This window comes from Andrena cerasifolii, chromosome 3 (assembly GCF_050908995.1).
Source record: "Andrena cerasifolii isolate SP2316 chromosome 3, iyAndCera1_principal, whole genome shotgun sequence".
Classification (NCBI taxonomy): domain Eukaryota; kingdom Metazoa; phylum Arthropoda; class Insecta; order Hymenoptera; family Andrenidae; genus Andrena; species Andrena cerasifolii.
In genome coordinates, this window is record NC_135120.1 from 4,204,853 (window position 1) to 4,227,974 (window position 23,122).

Genomic DNA, 23,122 nt, shown 5'->3' on the forward strand with positions numbered 1-23,122 from the left:
AGATGTGTCCAAAGAAGAAGGGAGAAGAATTCGATGAACATGATAAGTGCACTCTGAGGATGGTTAGTGAATAATTCGAATATGTATAGAGGGTGAGGATGGTCAGCAAAAATGCAGGTGGCCTGTGATGTAGATGGCGAAGAACAAAGGCATCCTACTTTGCAAAGCTCTGCAACTTTAGGCATGGGCCCACATGTGGAGCTTGGAGATGCAGCGAGACCAGTTGTCTTCAAATCGTGGTCAACGTGCAGTCACTTTGACAGTTCTTTGAAACACTTTTTTCATTTTTTGTGTTACGTGAAATTGCTTTGAAGAAGACTGCTTTTGAAGGATATTATCAATCGTTCAACGCATGGAAATACAATCGATTAATACCGTAAGTTTCCATTATCCTATTTTAGTGAATCGTTGTGTTAGTAAGTTTGAGAATTATAAGAAAACTCGGTTTCAGATTATGTCATTGCCCATGAATTTGAAACGTCCGGCTACCGCTACGATCACCGCTGCTACGGCAGTTATCCATTCATCCAGCCCGAAACTGTATGTGGCCTGTCGAAATGTTACGGTTCAAACCGAAGAAATTCGATGTGCAGAACTTTATGAGGCGGAAGCTAATCAGGATGGCGACATTTTGTTAAAAGTTTTTAAAAAATGCGATAATCCAATACACGACTACTTCGAGGATGATGAGGAATATTGGATGCATCGATATGAACAACAAACGTTTTTAGGCGATTTCGATGATGATGATAATGTACAAATAACTGTATCTCGGAATAATCATGCGTATCATCCAAAGAGTGTGGCTTGGCGAAACGTCAAGGCGGAAAATATTGATTTTGATACCTATAGGAATAAAGTATCGGGGCTTCGGGCTAGTGTTGTTGCAGTTCAAACTGACCCTGTCCAAGTTCCTATGGATTTACCATTAACTAATCTATTTGCTGATGATGTGATCGAGTGGGATGATTAGGCCAAATAAATTTTAATTATTTTTTTTATATTCTATATTATTCCTTCGTATTATTCTTTCATATTATTATTTGTAACAATATATATTTCTTAAACATATATTATTTCTCAATTTTATTTACCCGTGTTCCTCCTCTCACCGCCTAATTTTTAAGATTCGCCATTTCAATGATTATTATTTCTCTGCGTTGGGAAAAAAGATTTCTGCTGACGCTGCATAATTCTATTTCGTTCTTCGCGCCGCCAAGTGACATCACCCTGCACGGCCGCTCCAGAGGAGTCGAATTACGCGAGATCGCGCGAAACGCAGCGACGTTAAATCGGAACGCTTTGAAAAAATGTTAGCTTTAGAATGCATGCGATTCTATCCCCTATGTAGTGGTATCTCTTTCCCTCCTAGAATTTTAACTTTAAAGTAATGCTCCGTCTCTTTCCCTCGAAGACGCGGTGTCGAAAAACGCCGATCTTTCCCGACATCGTCCGAAACAATTTCTGATGCATATTGGTTTGGAAAAAAAATCGTAGGACAGTCCCCACCCTGGGTTAGGTCTGAAAATATTTTCGGGTGGAGCAAGTTCTGAAAGAGATTTTTTTCGGGGGTCAATGCCTCCCTCTGAAAAATTTCCGACGGTGCGCCAGGTCTGGAGAGACCTCCGCGGCGGTTCGGCCCGGACTGATCCCCTCCACGATTACAGCTTCCCTCAATCCGCGGCTCGTGCGCGCGCACCCGGTCTTCCTCTCCCCGCAAGCCCCGCGCCTATGTTTCTCTCCGCGGTGCTCCCCCGCGCGCCCTCACTCCCCCCCGCCCCCGCGCTCCCCTCGGAGGACCTGGTCTAGAATCCCCATAGTCTTACTACTCAAGAGCATAATTGGGGCGTCTTTTTGGGGCTTTGAAAGGGGGTACTCATCCCATTGCATTGATTTTGGGGTTTTTGATTGGAGGGGTTTGAGAGTGGCTTGTTACGCGTCGCGGAGAGGGGTGAGACGTGGTGTCGAGTTAAAACGGTTGTTGGGGCGAGGGACTTGTTTAGATTTAGGTACGAGGGAGGAGATCGTGCCTCTTAGGGCGAAGAGGGGAAGAGGAATTTCATAGTTGACCATCTCGAGATGGGGACCTCTAAGGTGCATCGTCTAGATGGCCCGATGGTTGAGGAAAGGGTTAAGAGCTGAGTTTTATAGATAGTGATGGAGTTGTGGCGTGATTTACAGGGAAGATGCTAGTTATGACCGCGCGAAGAATAGTGGGTCGTCACACCCGACGCGTGTAGTTCAGATTTGGGCGGTGTTTTATTACAATATCAACCTAGTGGGAGGCTGCTGCCTGTCAGTTACTACAGCAGAAAAACGACTCGCGAAGAAAACAAGTAGCACTCGGCTGAATTAGAGACGCTCGCAACCGTAAGCACCATCGAAAAATTTAGAGTGTACCTCATTAGAATTAGCTTTGTCATTAAAACTGATTGTAATAGTCTAAAGATGTTAAGTAGCAAGCGTGATTTACATCCACGTATCGGGCGGTGGTTTATCCGGCTCACTGAGTTCCGTATACCATAGAATATCTAAAATCCGAACAGAATGAAGTCGCTGACGCGTTAAGCCGATTTCCTGTGTATCTCCACGAGGCGTCTTGACGGTGGATAATACCTTTTAATTACTATATTTGTGGCATCTTTCTTGCGTGCGTCGGGGCAAAAGCGGACTCAGAGCCAGGTGAAAAATCATTCGCACTTTACGATCGATAATTTATTATTTCTCTAAGAACGTTTCGACAACATTTGTCATATGAATGATAAAATTGAGTTATATTTTCCTACTTCCCCTTGCGTATAAACTCTAAATAAATTTTATGACGTTTTGAAACATTAACGGTATGCTTCTCGATTCTGCAGATGTACCTACCTAGCATTTGTGACAGAAAAGAATTGTCCAGCCTTTGGGCCTGCCATTCCTGGCGTAGACCTTTGCCAGGTAGGTATCTGTTTCAACAGGCAATGGCCAACGCGTACCACCCGTGGCGCGAACAGGACCACCCCCGGTGCACGCTATTCCAACTTTAGCTTTAAAAAGTTACAACGAAACCTTGCAAACAACGAAAATTAAGGAAGCAACCAGCGGAGGTATTCCATTTTACATTTATTGTTTCGTAGAATTGTCGTTATCTGTAACGGTTATGTAAATCATCGGGTATCAAATCAATTATAACCGAAACAGAATAAAACAGTAAAACTGTATACTTGACTTTGATATGTTACGGAATTGTGTTTATTTTTTAAATTCGATAAATTAAAATATAAGTGTGCAGGATTTGGAAAACAGTTGGGACATTTGAAATAAGATAAATCGTTCAATAAATATTTGAAAATGTAATTTTTCGTTAACCCTTATGTCAATAACCAAAAGTCCCTACGTTGCCCACCCGTGACAGTAATACGCGTGTAAAATTTCAGCCCAATCGGTTAATATCTTCTATTCTGAACCTCGCCTTCAATTTTCGCAATTTTAGTGAAAAATACCAAAATGTTGACAAACGCAGAATATGTAACGGTTTCGTTTCTGTTGCGTTCTGGTGCGTGTAATATACCGTAAAAGCACTTCTTATTGCTTGAAACCAATTTGGAGGGATTTGTTGTGCTGTGAAACGCAGGGAAAATACATCGCTAAGGACTGAAGGTACAGTGACTGTGCTTCCCACGCGCCTCGTTTCCGTTCCACGTTCCACTGTCCAACAGCCATTTTGATCTGTATCATTCAATAGCCGTTTCTTATAGACTGATGTGCGCTGAACACGAATCCGCAAACCGTTTGTCATCAGCCTCAGTTTTCCAGAAATTCGATTTTGAAAAAAAAAAAAAAATTTTCAACTTTGAACATCCTTTGTGTCGAAACAGTAATAGTTATTCGGTTGCTTTTCCGTCAAATTATTCTATGAACCCTTGCGAACACAACGATATAAGTTATTATTGAATTATAAACATTTAAATATGTTTAAACAACGATCAAAGGGAAAAGAACACACAAAATGCACCAATTTTTGCAGATACCTTTCTATATATTTCAAAAACTAAGAGTCGAGGAAAAAATCTGACTACTTCACGCGATGCAACGGACATTTTTTATCCGGAATCAATCAGCAGAAATGGTAAGACACCTTTTGTTTACAATACATAAAAGAAAGTGTTTGGCAAAACGTGCTCCGCGAACAGTGCAGTGCTATTCGGCGCCCGTAGCGCCTTTTGCCAAATTCTTTCGTTTCTGTATTGGAAACAAAAACTGTTTTACCACAGCTGTTGATGTTTTCCGGAGATAAAATATCCGGTACATCGCGTAGAGTGGTCAGATTTTCTCCTAGACACTTAGTTTTTGAAATATATAGAAAGATATTTACAAAAATTGGTGCATTTCGAATGTCCTTTTCCTTTTAATCGTTGTTTAAACATAGTTTAATATTTATAATTCAATAATAACTTATATCGTTGTGTTCGCGAGGGTTCATAGAATAATTTGACGGAAAGCAACCGAATAACTATTACTGTTTCGACACAAAGGATGTTCAAAGTTGAAAATTTTTATTATGACAAACGGTTTGCGGATTCGTGTTCAGCTCACATCAGTCTATAAGAAACGGCTATTGAATGTTACAGATCAAAATGGCTGTTGGACAGTGATACGTGGAACAGAAACAACGCGCGTGGGGAGCACAGTCACTGTACCTCCAGTCCTTAGCTATGAGTTTTACCTGCGTTTCACAGCACAACACGTCCCTCTATATTGATTTCAAGCAATAAGAAGTGCAGTACATATTCTGTGTTTGTCAACATTTTGGTATTTTTCACTAAAATTGTGAAAATTCAAGGCGAAGTTCAGAACAGAGAAATATTAACCGATTGAGCTGAAAATTTACACATGTATTACTGTCGTGGGTGGGCAAGTTTCCCGCATTATTACGATGCGCTCCGACGAAAAAAGTGTTTTTCGCTACACCCTAGTACCCGAGTACCTTGGTTATTGAGAATCACTATGTAAATTTTGACGGGATAATTCTTCGAATCCAAGACCAAACAAAGAAGTCTGAAAATATATTTCGCTTTAAAAATGTTCAAATAACGAAGATCCAAGCGGTCATGACGAATTTTTCACGGGAACATTAAAAAATTTCATAAAACATGCCAAGGTGGGTACCTCAGTACCCGGTTATTGACATGAGGGTTAATATTCACGTGTTGTTGCCACGGGATAATATTATCCGAATAAGCTGAAATTTGGTGTAGCGAAATTTTAGGTTAGAAGGAACAAAACTAGGGGGGGGGGGGCTCTCCTTTCAGAATCAAAAATTGAAAAATAAGTGGCACCAATATATATATATACAGGGTGTCCCACTAAGGAGTGGACAGCGCGATATCTCTTAAAGTATTGTCGATAAAAATATAAAAAAAATAGGGAATTGCATGGTTCGAGGAGGCCCATTTATTAGCGCGAACGAATTTTGTTTCCGATTATTATTTTAAAAGATACGATGGTCAAGTTCGGTTTTTCAAATGGAACTATTTTTTTTGAAGACATGAGTTGATAGTGCGTTCCAAGACAAATTCAATAAGCTTTAATGTATACACTTTATTTCCACTGGTTTTTAAGATATTGCGCTTGCAAGTTTACTGATTTTCACTGCAAGAAACCCCTCTGGAATGGCAAAAACCGGGGCGGTCTTACTGACGCCACGGGTGGCACTGCCTGTTGAAATGGATACTTACCTGCCAAAGGTCTACGCCAGAAATGGCAGGCCCAAAGGCTGGACAATTCTTTTCCGTCAGAAATGCTACTTAGGTAGGTACATCTCCGGTATCGAGAAGCGCATCGTTACTTTTATTTCGCACTTGCTTCTACGCTCGGATGGCCGGTTCTTTTGTGAGGGATGCAAATCCGATTGGTTCTGATACAATCTGCTCCCTATGGTTGAAATTTAGTCTAGCAACTTTCACTCCTCCTAACCTAACCAATCCAACTTGCATCCCTCCCAAAAGAACCGGCCATCCGAGCGTAGAAGCAAGTGCGAAATAAAAGTAACGATGCGCTTCTCGATACCGCAGATGTACCTACCTAAGTAGTATTTCTGACGGAAAAGAATTGTCCAGCCTTTGGGCCTGCCATTTCTGGCGTAGACCTTTGGCAGGTAAGTATCCATTTCAACAGGCAGTGCCACCCGTGGTGTCAGTAAGACCGCCCCCGGTTTTTGCCATTTCAGAGGGGTTTCATACAGTGAAAATCAGTAAATTTGCAAGCGCAATATCTTAAAAACCAGTGGAAATAAAGTGTATACATTAAAGCTTATTGAATTTGTCTTGGAACGCACTATCAACTCAGGTCTTCAAAAAAAATAGTTCCATTTGAAAAACCGAACTTGACCATCGTATCTTTTAAAATAATAATCGGAAACAAAATTCGTTCACGCTAATAAATGGGCCCCCTCGAACCATGCAATTCCCTATTTTTTTTATATTTTTATCGACAATACTTTAAGAGATATCGCGCTGTCCATTCCTTAGTGGGACACCCTGTATATATATATGTATATATATCAGGGGAGTTTTTACACCTTACAATGTTATGTAAAATTAAGTCCACGCTATAAATACATATACGTTCAGTTATCATATTATTTTATGCAATACTTTATTAATAAACGTGAATATTAAAATGTAAACAAGAGTCGCCTCATTCTCGTACTGGGTAATTGCCAAGTCACAAAATTTTCTTTAATTAAAGATGTAGACTTGGAGTGATTTGTGAATGAAAGTGTCGGAGTTAATGAGACCGCTATACTCGGTTCTACACGAGATCTCACAACTTTTTACGGGTAAAGAGCCACGAGACTTGGCTACATTTTTTACACGGAATGTTTTTGATGGGATTTCACTTCTTTTTGTACGTAATCCTCCTTTTCTTATAGTCGAATTAACGAAAGAAGGCGTTAGGGCGGCCCGTAGGCCGGCGCGCGTGGCTCGGGAGAGACCCAATGCCTGCTCCGTACTTCGTGCGACGTTGCCACGTTGTGTAGCAGATCAGACGTCTTTTTCTATCTTCAAGTGCAACTGTGTCTCTCACTCGCTCGATAAAACAGATTCCTTCATCTACAAGTCACTCCACGCCAAATCGATCACATTTTTAGAAACTTTGATCACAATGCAATATGTATTTTGTTAGTCACGTGAAATTATGAAAACATCTTTTTCACAAATAATCAACAATTAAAGAAGGTGACAGTATGTATAGACCTGATCATCATAAAAAGAATGTCATTGATCAAGATTGGGTTAATGAAACTCTTCATCGGTTAATAACAGCTCATGCTGATTTTAATTTTCAAAATTCCATGCTCGAAAGCAGAATATTTCGTACGTGAAATTTGCAAAATAAAACTTTGGTTGTAATTTTCAAAACTACAAAAAAGAATAAATTCAATACGATAAAGAGTTTCCGAGATAAAAATTCACAAGTAGAGCTCGGTTTCATGAAAATAGGCAAAAATTGAACAAATTCAAAACCAGCAAAGTGATGACTGAAATCCCTTCCTATATAATATTTCAGTTTGAACGAAATCCGTACCATCGAGTGCAAAAAGTGATCGATTTGCCGTGGAATGACGTTAAATAGAATAAGAATCCTATAAGCCTGTATTCCTCGATTTATCATTCTGCATGGCGCGTGCCGCATAGCCAATAAGCTGCGACAATCTGTCAAATCTCTATGGGAAGGACGTTGGGTTCGTCCTCTGGAAGAGGATAGCAATATACACCCGACAAGGACAACGATAACTCTAGGCCCACAGCTAAGTAATCGAATGTCATTGGCCAAGGCGTAGGGGGCCGCGTAGGGGTAGTACCAATTGCGAGCCTGGAGTACGGGCAACATCGCAAATTCTGGCCCTGGTCCCAAGGCGCCTTCTTTCGTTAATTCGACTACAGCTACGGGTTGTTTGTGGACATCAGCCATTGGCTTTCGAATAGCCCACTCCCTATCCCTATTGGCCCTTCTCGGTCGCTTTGAATGAATTATTTTGGAATCGAAGTCGATTATACTCATTTATTTCCTTACTCTGTAACCCAAACAGTACCTTTCTGCCAATGTTCAAGTTTCTAGGGGTGCTAGAAGTACGTCTGATTTTTGATGATCAGTTAGTGTCGAAATAACGAAACTTTGAGTTCAAATATATTATGAACTAGAAAAGATAAAAATGCGAAATTTGGATGTTTAGTTCCGTTTGCAAAGTACTCTAGATAAAAAGAAGTTTCAGGTTCCTGAATAACTCCAGCACAAAGATATGGGGAGGTCAAAAGTACGCTGAGTTGCTTCCACAAAAGAGTGCTTATGGATGTGCTAGTCCGACTGGATTCGGCGGGGGCAGTGCTGTGCCCCCAGGTCGAGAGAATGCCAAGAATCCATTGGTGTCACAAATAAACAAATTCGGTTTCTGTCACGGTGGAACACCGTGGTTAGTTGACATTCCACTGTACCTAACCATAAATAACTATTATTGTTTTACTCCATACTTCTTAATACAGTCCTAAGTTAACGGTACGGTAAACATTAAATGCTCCATTTAGTAAACAGAACTTAAAGTCGTATCTCGGTAAAAAAAACTATATAACGTAAAAAATGACCATTGTACAGGATGATTCTCCAGCTACGACCATCAAAGAGATGCTGCCTGGTGAGGACTACGCCCGCAGTGCCTCGTCAAATTTTATGGCTTTTGACCCTCGGAGGGGTTGGAATACCATTAAAAAGTGCGAAATGTCCAAGATTTCCAAATTTCTCATCAAATCTTTGCCAAAACGAAGCCAATCGATTTCTTATGTTTCACCGATGAAACTGATATCAAGAACAACGTAATTCAGACCATAATGAAGAAAATTCCATGAAAAATTGTTTATATCATTTCAAGTTGACATCGTTAATAATAGTCCGTTTTACATGAATTTTGGTACGATCTTCATCGGAAAAACATAAGCAATTCATCGGTGTCACTTCCATATCGATACGATAAAAAATAAATAATTATTTTGCTTCGGAAACAGGTATGATTCCTCAGCCGAACGCGGCAAATCGAGGTCGACCCCCCGCAGTCGAGCGTGAAATATCCATTATAGCGTATTAATAATTTTTTTTCTTCATCGTATCGAAAGGGAAGTGGCACCAATGGATTCCTGGTTCTCCCGATTAAAATCATATTAAATATCATGCCAACGGACTACTTGCAATCGGATACAAGCAATTTGTATTCCTTATGTAAAAGTAGTCCGATTTACATGACATTTGGTATGATTTTCATCAGAAAAACATAAGGAATCGATTGGTGTCACTTCTATATCGATACGATAAAGAATAAAGAATTCCTTAATCCGCTGAAATGAATATTTCCCATTTCCAGCCTCGACTGCGTGGTGCCGACGTCGATCCGCTGCGGTCGGCCGAGGATTCATACCTGTTTCAAAAATAAAATAATTCTTTATTTTTTATCGTATCGATATGGAAGTGACAACGATGGATTCCTTATTTTCTTCCAATGAAGATTATACCAAAATTCATATAAATCGGACTATTATTAACGAAATTAGCTTGCGGTTGTGGAAATAAAATTTTCAAGGAGTTTCCATCATTATGGTCGGAATTACGTCGTTCTTGGTCAGTGTCATCGGCGAAACATGAGGAATCAATTGACGTCACTTTCGCAAAGATCTCATTAGAAATGAAGACCTGCAGATTCGTCACTGATTGTGCCCAACATTGTATGGCCCCACTGGTTTCGAGTGTCGAAGCCGGCGAAACTCAGCGAGATACATGATTGCTGGCGAGGATCGCGCTTCACGACTCTAGCTAGAGAATTATCCTGTACAAATGCTAAGAAACGATCGTGTGAAGCGAACAATACTGTACATTCTCGGCCCTAGAGGATTAGCTCCCTATATCGATATTCTTAACCAGAGCACTGCATTAATGAATTAAAAAATAAATGATTTGGTCAACTAGTTAAAATTAATGAACTGTGCGTGATTTTAATGACGCCTAATTTAATTCCACTTACAAACTGAATTACTAACTGTAATTAAAAGAATATTTTTTTGACACGCAACGTCAAGGCACGCACGCAAATGGTTGCGCGCACCGTCGAAAGCATCAGAAAGAATATGTACAGTCTTCCGATTGTTGAGGAGACTTTGGGCTCGTATTATCGGGAAAGACCTACCTACCCCACCGTTTTGCTTTCTCGCTGTGAGCGAGGAACTTCGGGCCCTAGGTAGTAGACCGCCCGTTGACAGCCGAGAGCATTAGTGCCGACAGGCCTAATAATATGTTCATGTTTTTGAGTTCAAGTGTTGATGAAAGTATTACCAATCGATTCCTCATGTCTTCTCAATGAAAATGGCCCCAAAAATGATATAATTCGGACCATATTAAGGATATTACGTGAGAAATTTATTTGCAAAATTCAAAGCCCGTTTCGTTAAAAATAGTCCGATATAAATTATTTCCCGTCCATTTAATCGGGAGACCGCTAGGAATCCATTGGTGTCACTTTCATATTGATACGATGAAAAATAAACAAATTCAGATTCTGTAGAATCTGACCGGTAGACGACCGTGCGCGGGTCGGGCCGCAAAAGCTTTCGCCGGTTATTCGACCTTCTAGTATAAGAATATAATGGAAGCTGAAACATTATTCACAACCCAAGAGGAAAGGCCTTTAAATAAACAAAGTACAGGGTCAGCGTTCCATCCTGCAACCCGCGCTCGCGCGAACTTATAAAGTGGCAACAGCGCCTCACGGACGCATTCCACTATAACCATGCACCGGCACAGCGGAGAGCTGCCAGCGACCGCTGGACAGCAGTGATGTCCGAGGTCCAAAAATTTTAGGATGGTCTCTTTCAAATTAACGTCGCAAAGAGCTATTGAGAATTTCCCGGCCCAGGTAATCGAGCCGCGTGGTCCGCTTTTAGGATCGGTTTATCACCCGCACCCCAGGTTACTGTAATGAAGTTTGAAAATAATGTCGACTAATTTCGTACCTGTCTCAAAAATTTTTAGCTACGACAGAGTTGACCACGGCGATATACCCCTGTACGGAGAGATTTTTCGCCACCTGCCACAATAATGGCGCATCGTTCCAAAAAATGACATTATCGGAAGCCGGTATAGGCGTCGCGTTGAGTAGCTAAAACATTCAGACACAAAAATTCTAGAAAAAAAATTCAAACACCGCTAAAATCAAAGACACGTCCCATTAGCTACCCCTTACATCTGATCTAGGTATGCAATGCATTAAGGATAAAATCATAAAGAAGAAAACCAGAACAATAGATTCTGAGGTCTGCAGATATAATTCAATAAAAATTTAAAAAATTTAATTTCTCAATTTCTGAAAGTAATGATACAGAAATAACTAGCATATTGTTTATCAACACCACGAATTTTAAAAACAGCCTTAAATACAGTATCAAATAAACAGTTTGCAAAAGCTTTTTACAACAATTTAAGTAAAAAAATTGATAGAAAAAAAAATTAAATATAAAATATGTTAAATTGTCCATCATTAAGAGGAAATAATTGTTTCTCATTTTTCGGCGCAAATTGCATTCCAATATCTGTTATATTTCAAAAGTTATTCAGAAAAGGCCCCAAATTTTTCAACCCTGGCCGGCAATTTCTGAATAGCTCTTTGCGACGTTAATTTGAAAGAGACCATCCCAAAATTCTCGAAGCTCGGGTATCGCTGCTGTCCAGCGGTCGCTGGCAACTCTCCGAACGCCGCACAGTTATCGAAAATGACACAGTCGGCGTCAAAATTCAATTTCCACGCCAAATCGAAAGGAAAATCAAATATCTTGGTATACTGGGGTATTAGGTATCGCTGATTACGAATCCGTTGCAGGTTTTTTGAAAAAGAAGATGGCGGATCCAATATGGCCGCTCAAAGTTGACAAAAACTGGAAAAATACGAATCCTACGAACGAAACACGTTGTTTATTCAAAACCTACAGCTATAACTATATATTTTATGAATCTATAAATGGGCATCACACTCTATTGAATGATATTCTAATGAATAGTTGTTAAAAAATTAGTTTTAACAATAAAAAAATAACATTATTTACTAATTTTACCATTTCCGCGACAAATACTGCAAGCAAATACGTGATTAATCTACCATTAAATATGTATCGGAGACTAAAATAAAGATTATTTATTGACATAATAAAATGTTAGTATAATTGTTTATTAATAATTTATTTAAACAATTTTTTAACAAAGTGACTGAAATCCATTTCATACAATCAAATTGTTCATATTTTGTTGTAACATTAATATAAACAATTAATAACAATATAATAATTGTTATTAAACAATTTGTGTACATTTCAAACTTGTCAAAGTCAATGTCGTACCCACATGTCAAAACTTGTAAAATAATAGAAAATCGATTATATTAACAAATTGTTTAATAACAATTGATTGTTAATAATTGTTTATATTAATGTTACAACAAAATATGATCAATTTGATTGTATGAAATGGATTTCAGTCACTTTGTTAAAAAATTGTTTAAATAAATTATTAATAAACAATTATACTAACATTTTTTATGTCAATAATCTTTATTTTAGTCTCCGATACATATTTAATGGTAGATTAATCACGTATTTGCTTGCAGTATTTGTCGCGGAAATGATAAAATTAGTAAATAATGTTGTTTTTTTATTGTTAAAACTAATTTTTTAACAACTATTCATTAGAATATCATTCTATAGAGTGTGATGCACATTTATAGATTCATAAAATATATAGTTATAGCTGTAGGTTTTGAATAAACAACGTGTTTCGTTCGTAGGATTCGTATTTTTCCAGTTTTTGTCAACTTTGAGCGGCCATATTGGATCCGCCATCTTCTTTTCAAAAAACCTGCAACGGATTCGTAATCAGCGATACCTAATACCCCAGTATACCAAGGGTCGTTGATTTTACTTTCGATTTGGCGTGGGAATTGAATTTTGACGCCGACTGAGTCATTTTCGACCACTGTGCGCCGGGACGGTGCATGGTTGTAGTGGAATACGTCTGTGAGGCGCTGTTGGCATTTTACCTGTTCGCGCGAGCGCGGGTTGCAGGATAAAACGCTGAGCCTGTATGTATCTTTTGCCGTCGGAGGAATTCCCCTTGAATAACCAGCTTCATCTCTGGCGCCTTGAATAAAGCTAAATCATCCTTATTCGATCTTTGAATAACGGATACCCGTAAGTACCTTTTATCTAGATATTATCTTTGCCCATCTCTGCTCTGAATACCATTAACTATTTCTTTGGAACGCATTTCCATAGGATGAATAATTCATGAGCAATTTTAGGTCGTCAAGTTAATGTTTGATCTTGTATACTAAAAAATGATACTTTAATTCGTCTATAGTTTTATATTAAACAGAAGCCGCACTCCCGGACCGAGCTCGAGCTCTTTCCAAGATGGGTAGTCTATTCGGCATGCATTTGCTCTCTGCCGCGGCAAGTGAAAGAGGCTGAGAACAATGAAGAGGGCCCGCGGTATTGACAAGTCATAAATTACGGACTGCATTGCCGTGACGTCGTCTATTCAAAAAAGTGTATGAAGAATATGTCTCTCTGAGACCTCTCACTCGCTAGGGCAACTACAAAAGAAGTAACGGGGGATACCGGCGGCTTCTTATCGGGTCAGAAAGCGCGGCTTCTTTTCCAAGCAGTACTGTATTCAATAAAAATCATTACCTGTGGGTCCACTTGTGAATGCACACTCGTAGCTGCAATTAAATCCTCAGTTTCGTAATCGCTATCGTAAGAAGAATCTTCTGCGTCTGCAGTATTTCCAGTTTCCAAAACGGTAATTTCTACGTATCTCTGAAAGTAAAGCCAAAGAATAGATTACATAGGTACAAATGGTTATAATAGTTTCAAGTATATCCAACATGTAAAGTCTCATCATTCTTTTCAATGTCTAATGCGAATTTATGTAACATTATATGCTTTATATGATATGCACATCATGTATTTTTTACTTCTTTTGCCGTTGTATATGACTGCATATTTGTATCGTAAGTAGTTTGATATTACAATACACAATTATACAAAGAATTATAAACTCAATACTTCTTTTCTGAGTAATACAGTGTATTTGCTATTTTTATACGTACATGTCACCTCACCACAAATATAATTTACTTCGAAAAAACATGTGTAAAAAACGAAATTAATATAAAATTGCGCTAAATAACATTCATTTAAGGAAAATTTAATTTTACGATAAATATTTTGTAACGAGTTATATCGGTAGGACGGCGATCTTTCGCCCACCACCCGCGTTCATCGCGGGCCGTGGCTACCGAGCGCGGCCACCAGGGGGCCGCGCACCGAGCGGCGCTCGCGCTGGTAGATTTAGCGTGACGCCCCATATAAGCTAGGGGTGGACAGTAATATAGGCACCGGGCTGAAACATAGTTCATCCCATTTCGAGTATACATTAGATGGCGCAACGTTTCCTCCCCACGCCTCTCATTCCGCTGGCGGTAGGTTGCATCTGTCTTCGTTGCACTCAGTAATCGGTTGCACGTTGCCGCCATTGTATCTCATTGTCAGCCATTGTCAGTGATATTTTCGTCGGTAAAGAGTATTGTTTGTGTTTAATTCTGATTTAAGGTAAATAATTGTGCGTTGAAAATGAATGCGAAACGGATTTTAAATGGCAAACCAAAGTGTGCTGTCCTAAATTGTCCATCAACTCGACAGAAAAATTCCCAATGCTTTCCAAAATCTACATAACCTCTTCGCAATGACAAAAGAGAAAGCAGTTTATCGTCAGAGGAAGTTGATCAGAAAATTGATATGGAGTGCAAGACAGATTTGTCACCTGGGATCAATACTACTCCGTCAAATGCAGATTTTTCACCAGTTACATTTCGGAATTAGTTTCCAAAATTAGCGGAATGTAGTTCTTATAGGCAAAGCAATAAAATATATTTGTAAAGAAGTCTGAGCATAGAAAAGTATCGTGTTATGGAAGTACGAAATGTAACAGATGGGCAGTAAACTTTGCATTCAGGGTGTCCTAAAAACGGTGGAGGTCCTTAGAGGGGGTGATTTGAAACAACTTTTTTCTTAGCGAAAATATTGTCCGAAGCTGCGTTAACGATATATTAACAAAAAACCCGGACTAATCACAGCGCGCGCCTTCCGCCCGAGCTCCCGCGGTAGCGTTAGTTACGCGGTAGGCGGCTGCGCTTGTACTACGAACGTACTAACAAGCAAGTCGGCATGCATCGAAAGAACCCGCGTTACACAGTTTTTTGTTTAAAGCAGAATCTTAAATAATAATTATTTGAAGTAAGAAGACAAGAAATACGTTAATTTCGTTTTCAAATAACGCATAAACGAAAAGGTAATGTAACAAAAAATGTACGACAAGTGATCGTAGTTCGTTATTGAGATAAAAATCCGTAGTTTAATTACGGCCATTATAACTAAATTTAAAAAATAATATTAGGTGTATGAATAAATTCTTTCCGATAGGATTTACATAATCAGTACAAAGCTACCGAATTTTTATCGCGGTGGTATTCGTAAGCTGCCAGAAAAATGGCAAAAGGTAATTAACAATAATGGAAATTATTTCGATGATTGAGTTGTTTTCATATTTTTTAAATGAAACTGTTATTGTACCCTAAAGTCGGAGAGAATTTGTTTCTACACCTAATAATCACCAATAAATTAAATAAAACTCATCCTTTCGGACATTCCTTTCCTCTCTTTAGCGTCCCGTGCTCGGTTGGTCGCAAGTACATGCGACACCACCTAAACTAAAGGATTGCAACGTCAAGTGCGTTCGGGTTATTGTACCGAATATCCTCGTCACTGTACGGCTACTAACACTGATCACTTAATTTATTTTTTATGAAACGTATTTTTCCTACGTCATAAAAATTGATGGAAATGAATTTTCACTTGGCGTTTGAAGACGTCCGTGAACAGGGGGTACAACCGCGCAAATGCTCATACAACAGTAGTTGCATCTCCCTTGTTCCGGGTTTATACTGCGTTTATCGCGTAATACTCTTGTGTAGAAAACATTTCTCTGATGCAATTGCTAACTGACCGACAGGATTTTTCCAAGGAGCTTCCTCTATCCCCAAGTAGTTTCTCTTGTTTCATTATGATTTAACTCCTAACAGAATAACAGGCCTTAGGTAAAGAGAAGCCAGCACATTTTCGATACACACGTGCTTTGCAGAAGTGCAATGAACGAACCAGCGAAGCAGCCAAAAATTCATTAGGCTGATCGGCCTGAGCATTTCGCTAGGGTCGCAGGTTACGACCGTATTGTTCCGCGAGTCGGCGGTAGAGAACGGTTTCCTAAAGTTTTGGGTAATTTATGGCTTTGCTGGTTCCGCCACGTAGCAGACGTGAACTCAGTGTATCGGAAAAGGGAAGCAGGAATGGTATGCATTTTCTTCTTTATAGCAACTCGAAGACTTTCTATTTCTCTTCTCTTCGGACCCTTTCGAACCGAAACATGTGGCGCCTGCTGCTTATCTCGAAGCAGGGGCTACGTTGGCAGTAAAAGGATGAAACTCGGGCTTTTGTAAAAGTGCACGATAGTCCGTTCGTTGCGCTTCTGCAAAGCACGTGTGTTTCGAAAATGCGCTGGCTTCTTTTTATCTAAGGCGCGTTATCGTGGTAAGAGTTAACTCATAATTGAACGGGGGTTAACTACTTGGGTATCGAGGAAGCTCCTTGGAAAAAATCCTGTCAGTCAGTTAGCAATCGCGTCAGAGAAATGTTTTCTACACAAGAGTATTATGCGATGTTTTGAGTTTATGTCCAGAACAACGGAGACGCAACTACTGCTGCACGAGCATTTGCGCGGCTGTACACACGGCTCCGAAGCCGAGTGAAAATTCATTTCCACCAATTTTTAAATCGAAGGAACAACGCGTTCCATGAAAAATAAATTAAATGATCAATATTAGGAGACGTGTAGTGAAGTGAATATTCGGTACATTAACCCGGACGCACTTGACGTTGCGACCCTTAACTTTGGATGGTGTCGTGTACCTGAGATCAGCTATGCACTCGGCGCGTCTGTCGATGACCAGGATCGGTTCAGTGACCTAGTGACTCAGGTTTTCAAGCAGTAGGGTGAATATCCGAAAGGGTGAGTTTTAGTTACATTATTGGCAACTATTATTTTTTAAATTTAACGCAGGCTATGGCTTATTTCCGGCGATAATTCTCCAAATTTCCGTACGTAAATTTTTCTTCGCAGTTTTTAAACGGACTTATTCATTATCAACAACAGTGTTGGCCGTTATTGAACTACGGATTTTTATCATAATAACCAACTACGATCACTTTTTGTTCGTTCCCTGTTGCATACCTTTTCGTGTGTACGTTATTAAAAAAGGAAATTTACGTGTTCCTTATCCTCTCACTCCAAATAATTATTATTTTCGATTCTTCTAAAAAAAAAAAAAAAAAAAACAAACAACTGTGTATTCGTCTTTTTACGTTACACACGATTTTCATCCATTTATCTTTTATTCATTATTCACTTTAAATGGCAAACAAACCATGGCAAAAGGTTAGATTTTTTTGTTACGTCTTTTTCATTTGTCATTCTACGCAATTTCCTTCGATGCATGCCGCCTTGCTTATTCGTAGTCGCAGCGCGGCACGGCGCGCGGCCACGCTAGCGCGGGAGCTCCAGCGGAAGTCTCGCGCTCTGATTGGTCGGGCTTTTTTCTTAATATCTCGAAAACGAAACCCCAGATCCCAAAACGGTTAAGGACTTTTCGATGTCTTTTTGCATCAGGATATTGCATGTTCCGGGATGTCCCTCAATTCTGGGACACCCTGTAGATATTGACAAAAACACAAGATAAAATAATATGTATTAAGCGAGTAAAACGCGAAATATCGACAAACGACTCACTGCGCACGTGCCAGCCCGCCAATTTCCCACTATAAAAGGAGGTGCACGCAGCACAGCGGCGCATTCAAGCTACATTGGAAAACATTGTAGCGGTCATCGGTACGGCAAAATATGAACATTTGGCGTACAGATGGTCGGCATGGTTTATGACACGCGCGCCAGCAAAACTATTTTTGAGTAAGCCGCTTTCCGTTCTTTTCGTGATTTGAACAAAGCATGTTTTCTTAGAGACTTTCGTTTACGGCCTCAATAGTTATTGCGGGTATCGTAAACCTTGAGTTTCTGTAGGGCCCACGGTGCGGGGCCGGCGGCCTGCGACCGGCCACGTCACGCACCTCGGGGTCTGGGGAAATCCTGCTGCGTTACCAGAAGTATTTCTCCCGCCAAATTTCACCCCCGCTATGGTGGAAGCGCGCCGTAGACGCGCGAAATAGGTGGCGCGATTTAGGGGTCCGAACGATACCGATTGGTTGACATCGGCATCGGGTCAACCAATTAGGAGGAGTTTTCTACCCGCGCGTGTCTTGCCGGAAAATTGTGCGTGCGGCAGACGTCAGTCTTCATCCTGACCTCAACAAGTCTTAACGTTTGAGCAGATATAAGTCATCGAATAAAAGACTCACGTTGAACGTTATTGTGTGTTTCAATTCGGGAACAGAACCTATCCTTCTATTCCTTTAACATGCTCTTTAGTTAACGAATGTTCAGCTCTAGAGGAAACTTAAGTTTCAAGCAGTGAGATTCAGCTCGCTCCGGAGAAGGTAGCGGCGGATCTCCAGTGTATACAAGATACTGGTGCACCTATTTGGACTATTCATTTTGAAAACTGTAGAATCTCGCTTCTACAAAGGCTACGATCTCGCTCCGGAGACAGTAGTGGCCGTGCTCTGCAGTACACATATATATATATATATATACACATATACAATAACTTTAGAATCACATAGCATACATAACATATAAGATATAAAAAAACACAAAAAACCCAAAAACATACATATATAATCGTAGTCGTAGGTAATATTAATATTATTGTTGTTATTCTTGTTACTAAGTTAAGTGTTATTAAATAAATAGTCATTGTAAGTTAAAAGTTTGAGTTTCAATTCTTAGCTCTGTTACCAACGAATCCCCACCTATCCTACCCTCGAGGGGACGCCGCTCTCCTCTCGAGGCCTGCGACAACGGAACGATACCCTCGAGAGATAAGGGATCCGTGTTTAATTTGAAGGGAGAACGACGCAGGTGGGAACACGCGTAGTCAGCGGACTACACCTTTTCTTCCTGTGTCTCTCCACGAGGGAAAATTCCTTCGATAACATCTTTACGACTGCGGATTGGGCTAAGCTAAGGACAGAAGTTGGTGAAGAAAGACACGTGGCACTTTCGACCCCTCCTCATGCGTCATTCGTGCGTGCTCAGCCTGCTCAGCGTATACGCATTCAAGTCTGGATCCAGCTTAATATACTGCAATGTATTTCTATAATGCACCGTCGCACAGGGGTCCCAAATCGCCGAAAGCTGGTCAAAATTCAATTTTCGAAGTATATAGCAGCTTTTTGCTATTATAGCAGATTCGTTGTATATATATCAGTGCATCAAATACTGCTTAAAGTGCCCAAGATCGTCGTGGTACATTTTAACAACGTTCGATGGAGCCGCGCGAGGTACGACCCACTTATCTCCTGATTCTGTGTTACGGAACACGACGCCCCCTTAAGATTATATTTCTCAAAATACTCTTTCGTTTCCCGTTGGATGTCCCCGGTTTCAAGCAGCTTTCTTATCGCGGAAATTCCGTCATCCTGCATCTGAGCCACCTGTATCCACTCCGCCGCAGTGATATCATCTACCATTAAGCATTTTACGGGGTTCCTGCTTAGATAATCTGCATGAGTGATTTGCGAATTAGGTCTGTAAACTATGACAAAATCAAAGTCCTGCATATACATCCACCATCGGGCAACACGCGGAACGTTATCCTTTTTCGCTGCGGTCGCACGCACTGCACTACAATCTGTTACCACCGTAAATTTTATACCTAGCAGGTAAACCTGAAAAGCCTTAAGCGCTGCCACAACTGCGAGGGCTTCTAACTCGTATGAATGATAGTTTCTCTCCTCTACCGACGTTTTGCGGTTATAATACGCGACGGCACTCTTTAGCCCATCAGTTTCCTGTAGTAGGACTGCACCTAAACCGATCGAACTCGCATCCGTGTGGACCTCGGTTGGTCGGGTCGGATCATAAATAGCCAAGATGGAGCGTTCCGTAAGTGCATCCTTTATTAATTTTACGGCGTCTGACTGTCGCTTTTTCCAAACCCATGGTACATCCTTACGTAATAGATCAGTCAGAGGTGCTACCTTTTTGGCATAATCTTTAATAAACCAGCGAAAATACCCGGATAGCCCCAGAAACTGTCGAACTTCCTTCACGCTTCTCGGTACAGGTGCATTAACCACGGCGTTCGTTTTATATGCGCCATGTCTCACCCCTTTTTCCGATATTTCACGGCCTAAATATTCCAATTGACGCTGAAAGAATGTGCATTTCTTCAAATTTAATGTAAAACCGTTCCTCCTTAGAGCCTTTAATACTAACGCTCGGTTTTTGAAGCCCTGCTCCAGATTCTCGGATGGTATTAAAATGTCGTCCATGTACGCCAACGTCGTCCTAAATCTGAACTCCCCAAGGGTTTTATTCATAGCTCTCTGAAACACTGAAGGTGCGTTCGTCAACCCAAAGGGCGTGCGCAAGAATTCATATTGCCCGTCCGGTGTAACAAAAGTTGTTTTCTCTACGGAATCTACGTGCATCGGTATTTGATAAAATCCTGAGGATAGGTCCAGTGACGAAAAAAACGATTTTCCCCCCAATCGATCAATCTGGTCTTCGATTAAGGGTAATGGATATTTATCGCGTTTTGTGATTTTGTTTAGGTCGCGAAAGTCTATGTATACACGGTCGTCGCCATTTTTTTTCTTCACTAGCAAAATCGAACTCCCATAGGGGAATTACTTCTCTGTACAATTCCATTCCTTTCTAATTCCGCATTTATTTTTTTGACTCTCTCGCTCGGACAACGACATACGGCACGGCCTACGTTGAATTGGCTGATCGCTTATTAATTCGATTCGCATCTCAGTCACGTCCGTCTTCCCTAACTCGTCCATATTTAATGAAACACTTGATCTGTAATGATTCAAAGTGATCACGAGTCGTCGTCTATCCCCATCGGGGAGGCCCGGGCTAAACACCTGATCGACGGTGATACTACTGGCGTGACGACTATTGACTACAGTATCTGGTGGAGAATCGAGCGTTGTCTTCGTACCGTTTTCCCGCATTACCTTAATCCCGGTTACATCAGCAACAGCTATCACTCTTGGCGTGTTCGTTATTTCGCGGCCTATCGACACGTTCGACGTCAGTTGGTTATCCGCAACTATAAAGAGTTTTATTTTGAGTTTAATGTTATCAATTTCCAGTTTTACAACCGACGACCCTATTGGTAGAACTTGAGCCCGATTGAATCCAGTCAGAACAGAATCCGCTACATCAAAGTTCAAATCTAGTTTTAGGGCCTCACCGTCCCTACTAATTGAGCAGTCACTTCCTAAATCTATTACGCATTCTACCTGCTTCCAATTTATGTTACAGACTTTTCCTATCTTCCGCGAGTTAGCTGCTTCGACCAACGCGACATTTAACGCGCTACTGCCAGAGGGGAGAGAGATCTATTAGTTTTACGGAAACATCTCTCGTCCGTATGCCCGACCTTTTTATAGAAACTGCAGACGGGCTTACCCTGTAAATAATTTGCGTTCTTCCTACTCAACGATGCTGCCGTTTGGAGTCTTAGGGACAACTTCCGAGGAGGGAAAAATACTAAGGCAATCATTTAATTCCGCTATTGTCTTGCAACGGGACGCCAGAACCGTAGTGCGTATCCCGTTATCACATATCCCATGAGCGACAAAATCGGCAAGTTTGTACTCGGGGATATCTAACCGCAGCTTAGATATCTTCCCTAATTTATTTAAGCAATAAGTCGCATTTACAGCTCGCCGCCTTTTTGAATGATTTTCCAAAACTAGTGTCCCCCGGAAATTGCTTAATTCAACTCCGTCGTGAAAACTGACCAGGAAACCTGAGTGTCATGGACTTCGTCATACCACAATCTAGCATTTCCCCTTAATTTGCAAATGACAAGATACATTTCAACTTTATCATCCCAACCATACACCGTTGCACTCGTGTTAACATTCTCAATCTAGTCACTAGCCGAGGTACTTCCCTTTAGGGGATCTGTTGGGATGTCCATGAAGTGGGATAGGAATGAGTGGAACACGACGTGACTCTAATCACCAAGTATATTCTAAACATTAAGATACAAATCAAGGTACAAATAACTCCCGACTCGCTCGATCCGCCATGACACCTTGATCTACCACAGCCCCGTGACGCGCGCCCTCTCGTGGCGCGTCGGTAAGCTCGTGCGGTCCCCAACATCTCCCTCCTTGAGAGAGTCACCACCTGGCATAGGACTGTGCCTTTGGATCCAGCACCAGCCTCTTAGGTGGTACCCGATTGTGAGTAGGTCTCCTTGAAGTGTCCTGTGGAATGGGCTCTTCCGGCTCATAATCCTCAGGCCGATGATCTTCGGGCTGATGTTCCACAGGTTGGCTATCCTGGGATAAAGGTTGTGCAGGAATGGGGTCGAGGAATGTCCAACAATCGTCTACCTCGACATTCGAATTTGACCCGTCGGAACCGCCTTTCCATATGTGGTTGAAGTGTCGAATTACTTCCTTCCCGTTGTCCAGACGTACGGCGCGACGAGTTTCAGACAGGACTTTGGATATATTGCTCTGTTCTCTCTTGGTCTTCGCCACCAAGACCACGACGCGGTCTCCAATTCATATACTCCCTTTTCCATTGGGAATCGGCATCGGTCTTCTCCCTGGATTTAGGTCGCAATTTGGAGTTAATTTGGCGGTCGAAGAAGAGTTCCGCTAGTGACTTCTCGCCCGATGCAGACGCGCAGTGCGTATAACGGTAGCTGTGTAGAAAACTGAACAGATCTTTCTTCCAGTCTGATGGGTTCTTGGCGATGGCTCTTTTCACCGAGTCCACCATCCTCTCC

The 23,122-nt window shown here is 40.9% G+C and overlaps 1 protein-coding gene across 2 annotated transcripts in view; it reads right to left on the minus strand.

Moving 5' to 3' along the window:
* Regnase-1 (zinc finger CCCH-type containing protein regnase 1) overlaps positions 1-23,122 on the minus strand; it is a 213,932-nt gene that overhangs the window by 100,042 nt on the left and 90,768 nt on the right. For both annotated transcript variants that reach the window (XM_076808545.1, XM_076808544.1), the window contains one exon: positions 13,761-13,889. In XM_076808545.1, coding sequence (XP_076664660.1) covers positions 13,761-13,889 — 129 coding nt within the window. The remainder of the gene's footprint in view (positions 1-13,760; positions 13,890-23,122) is intronic.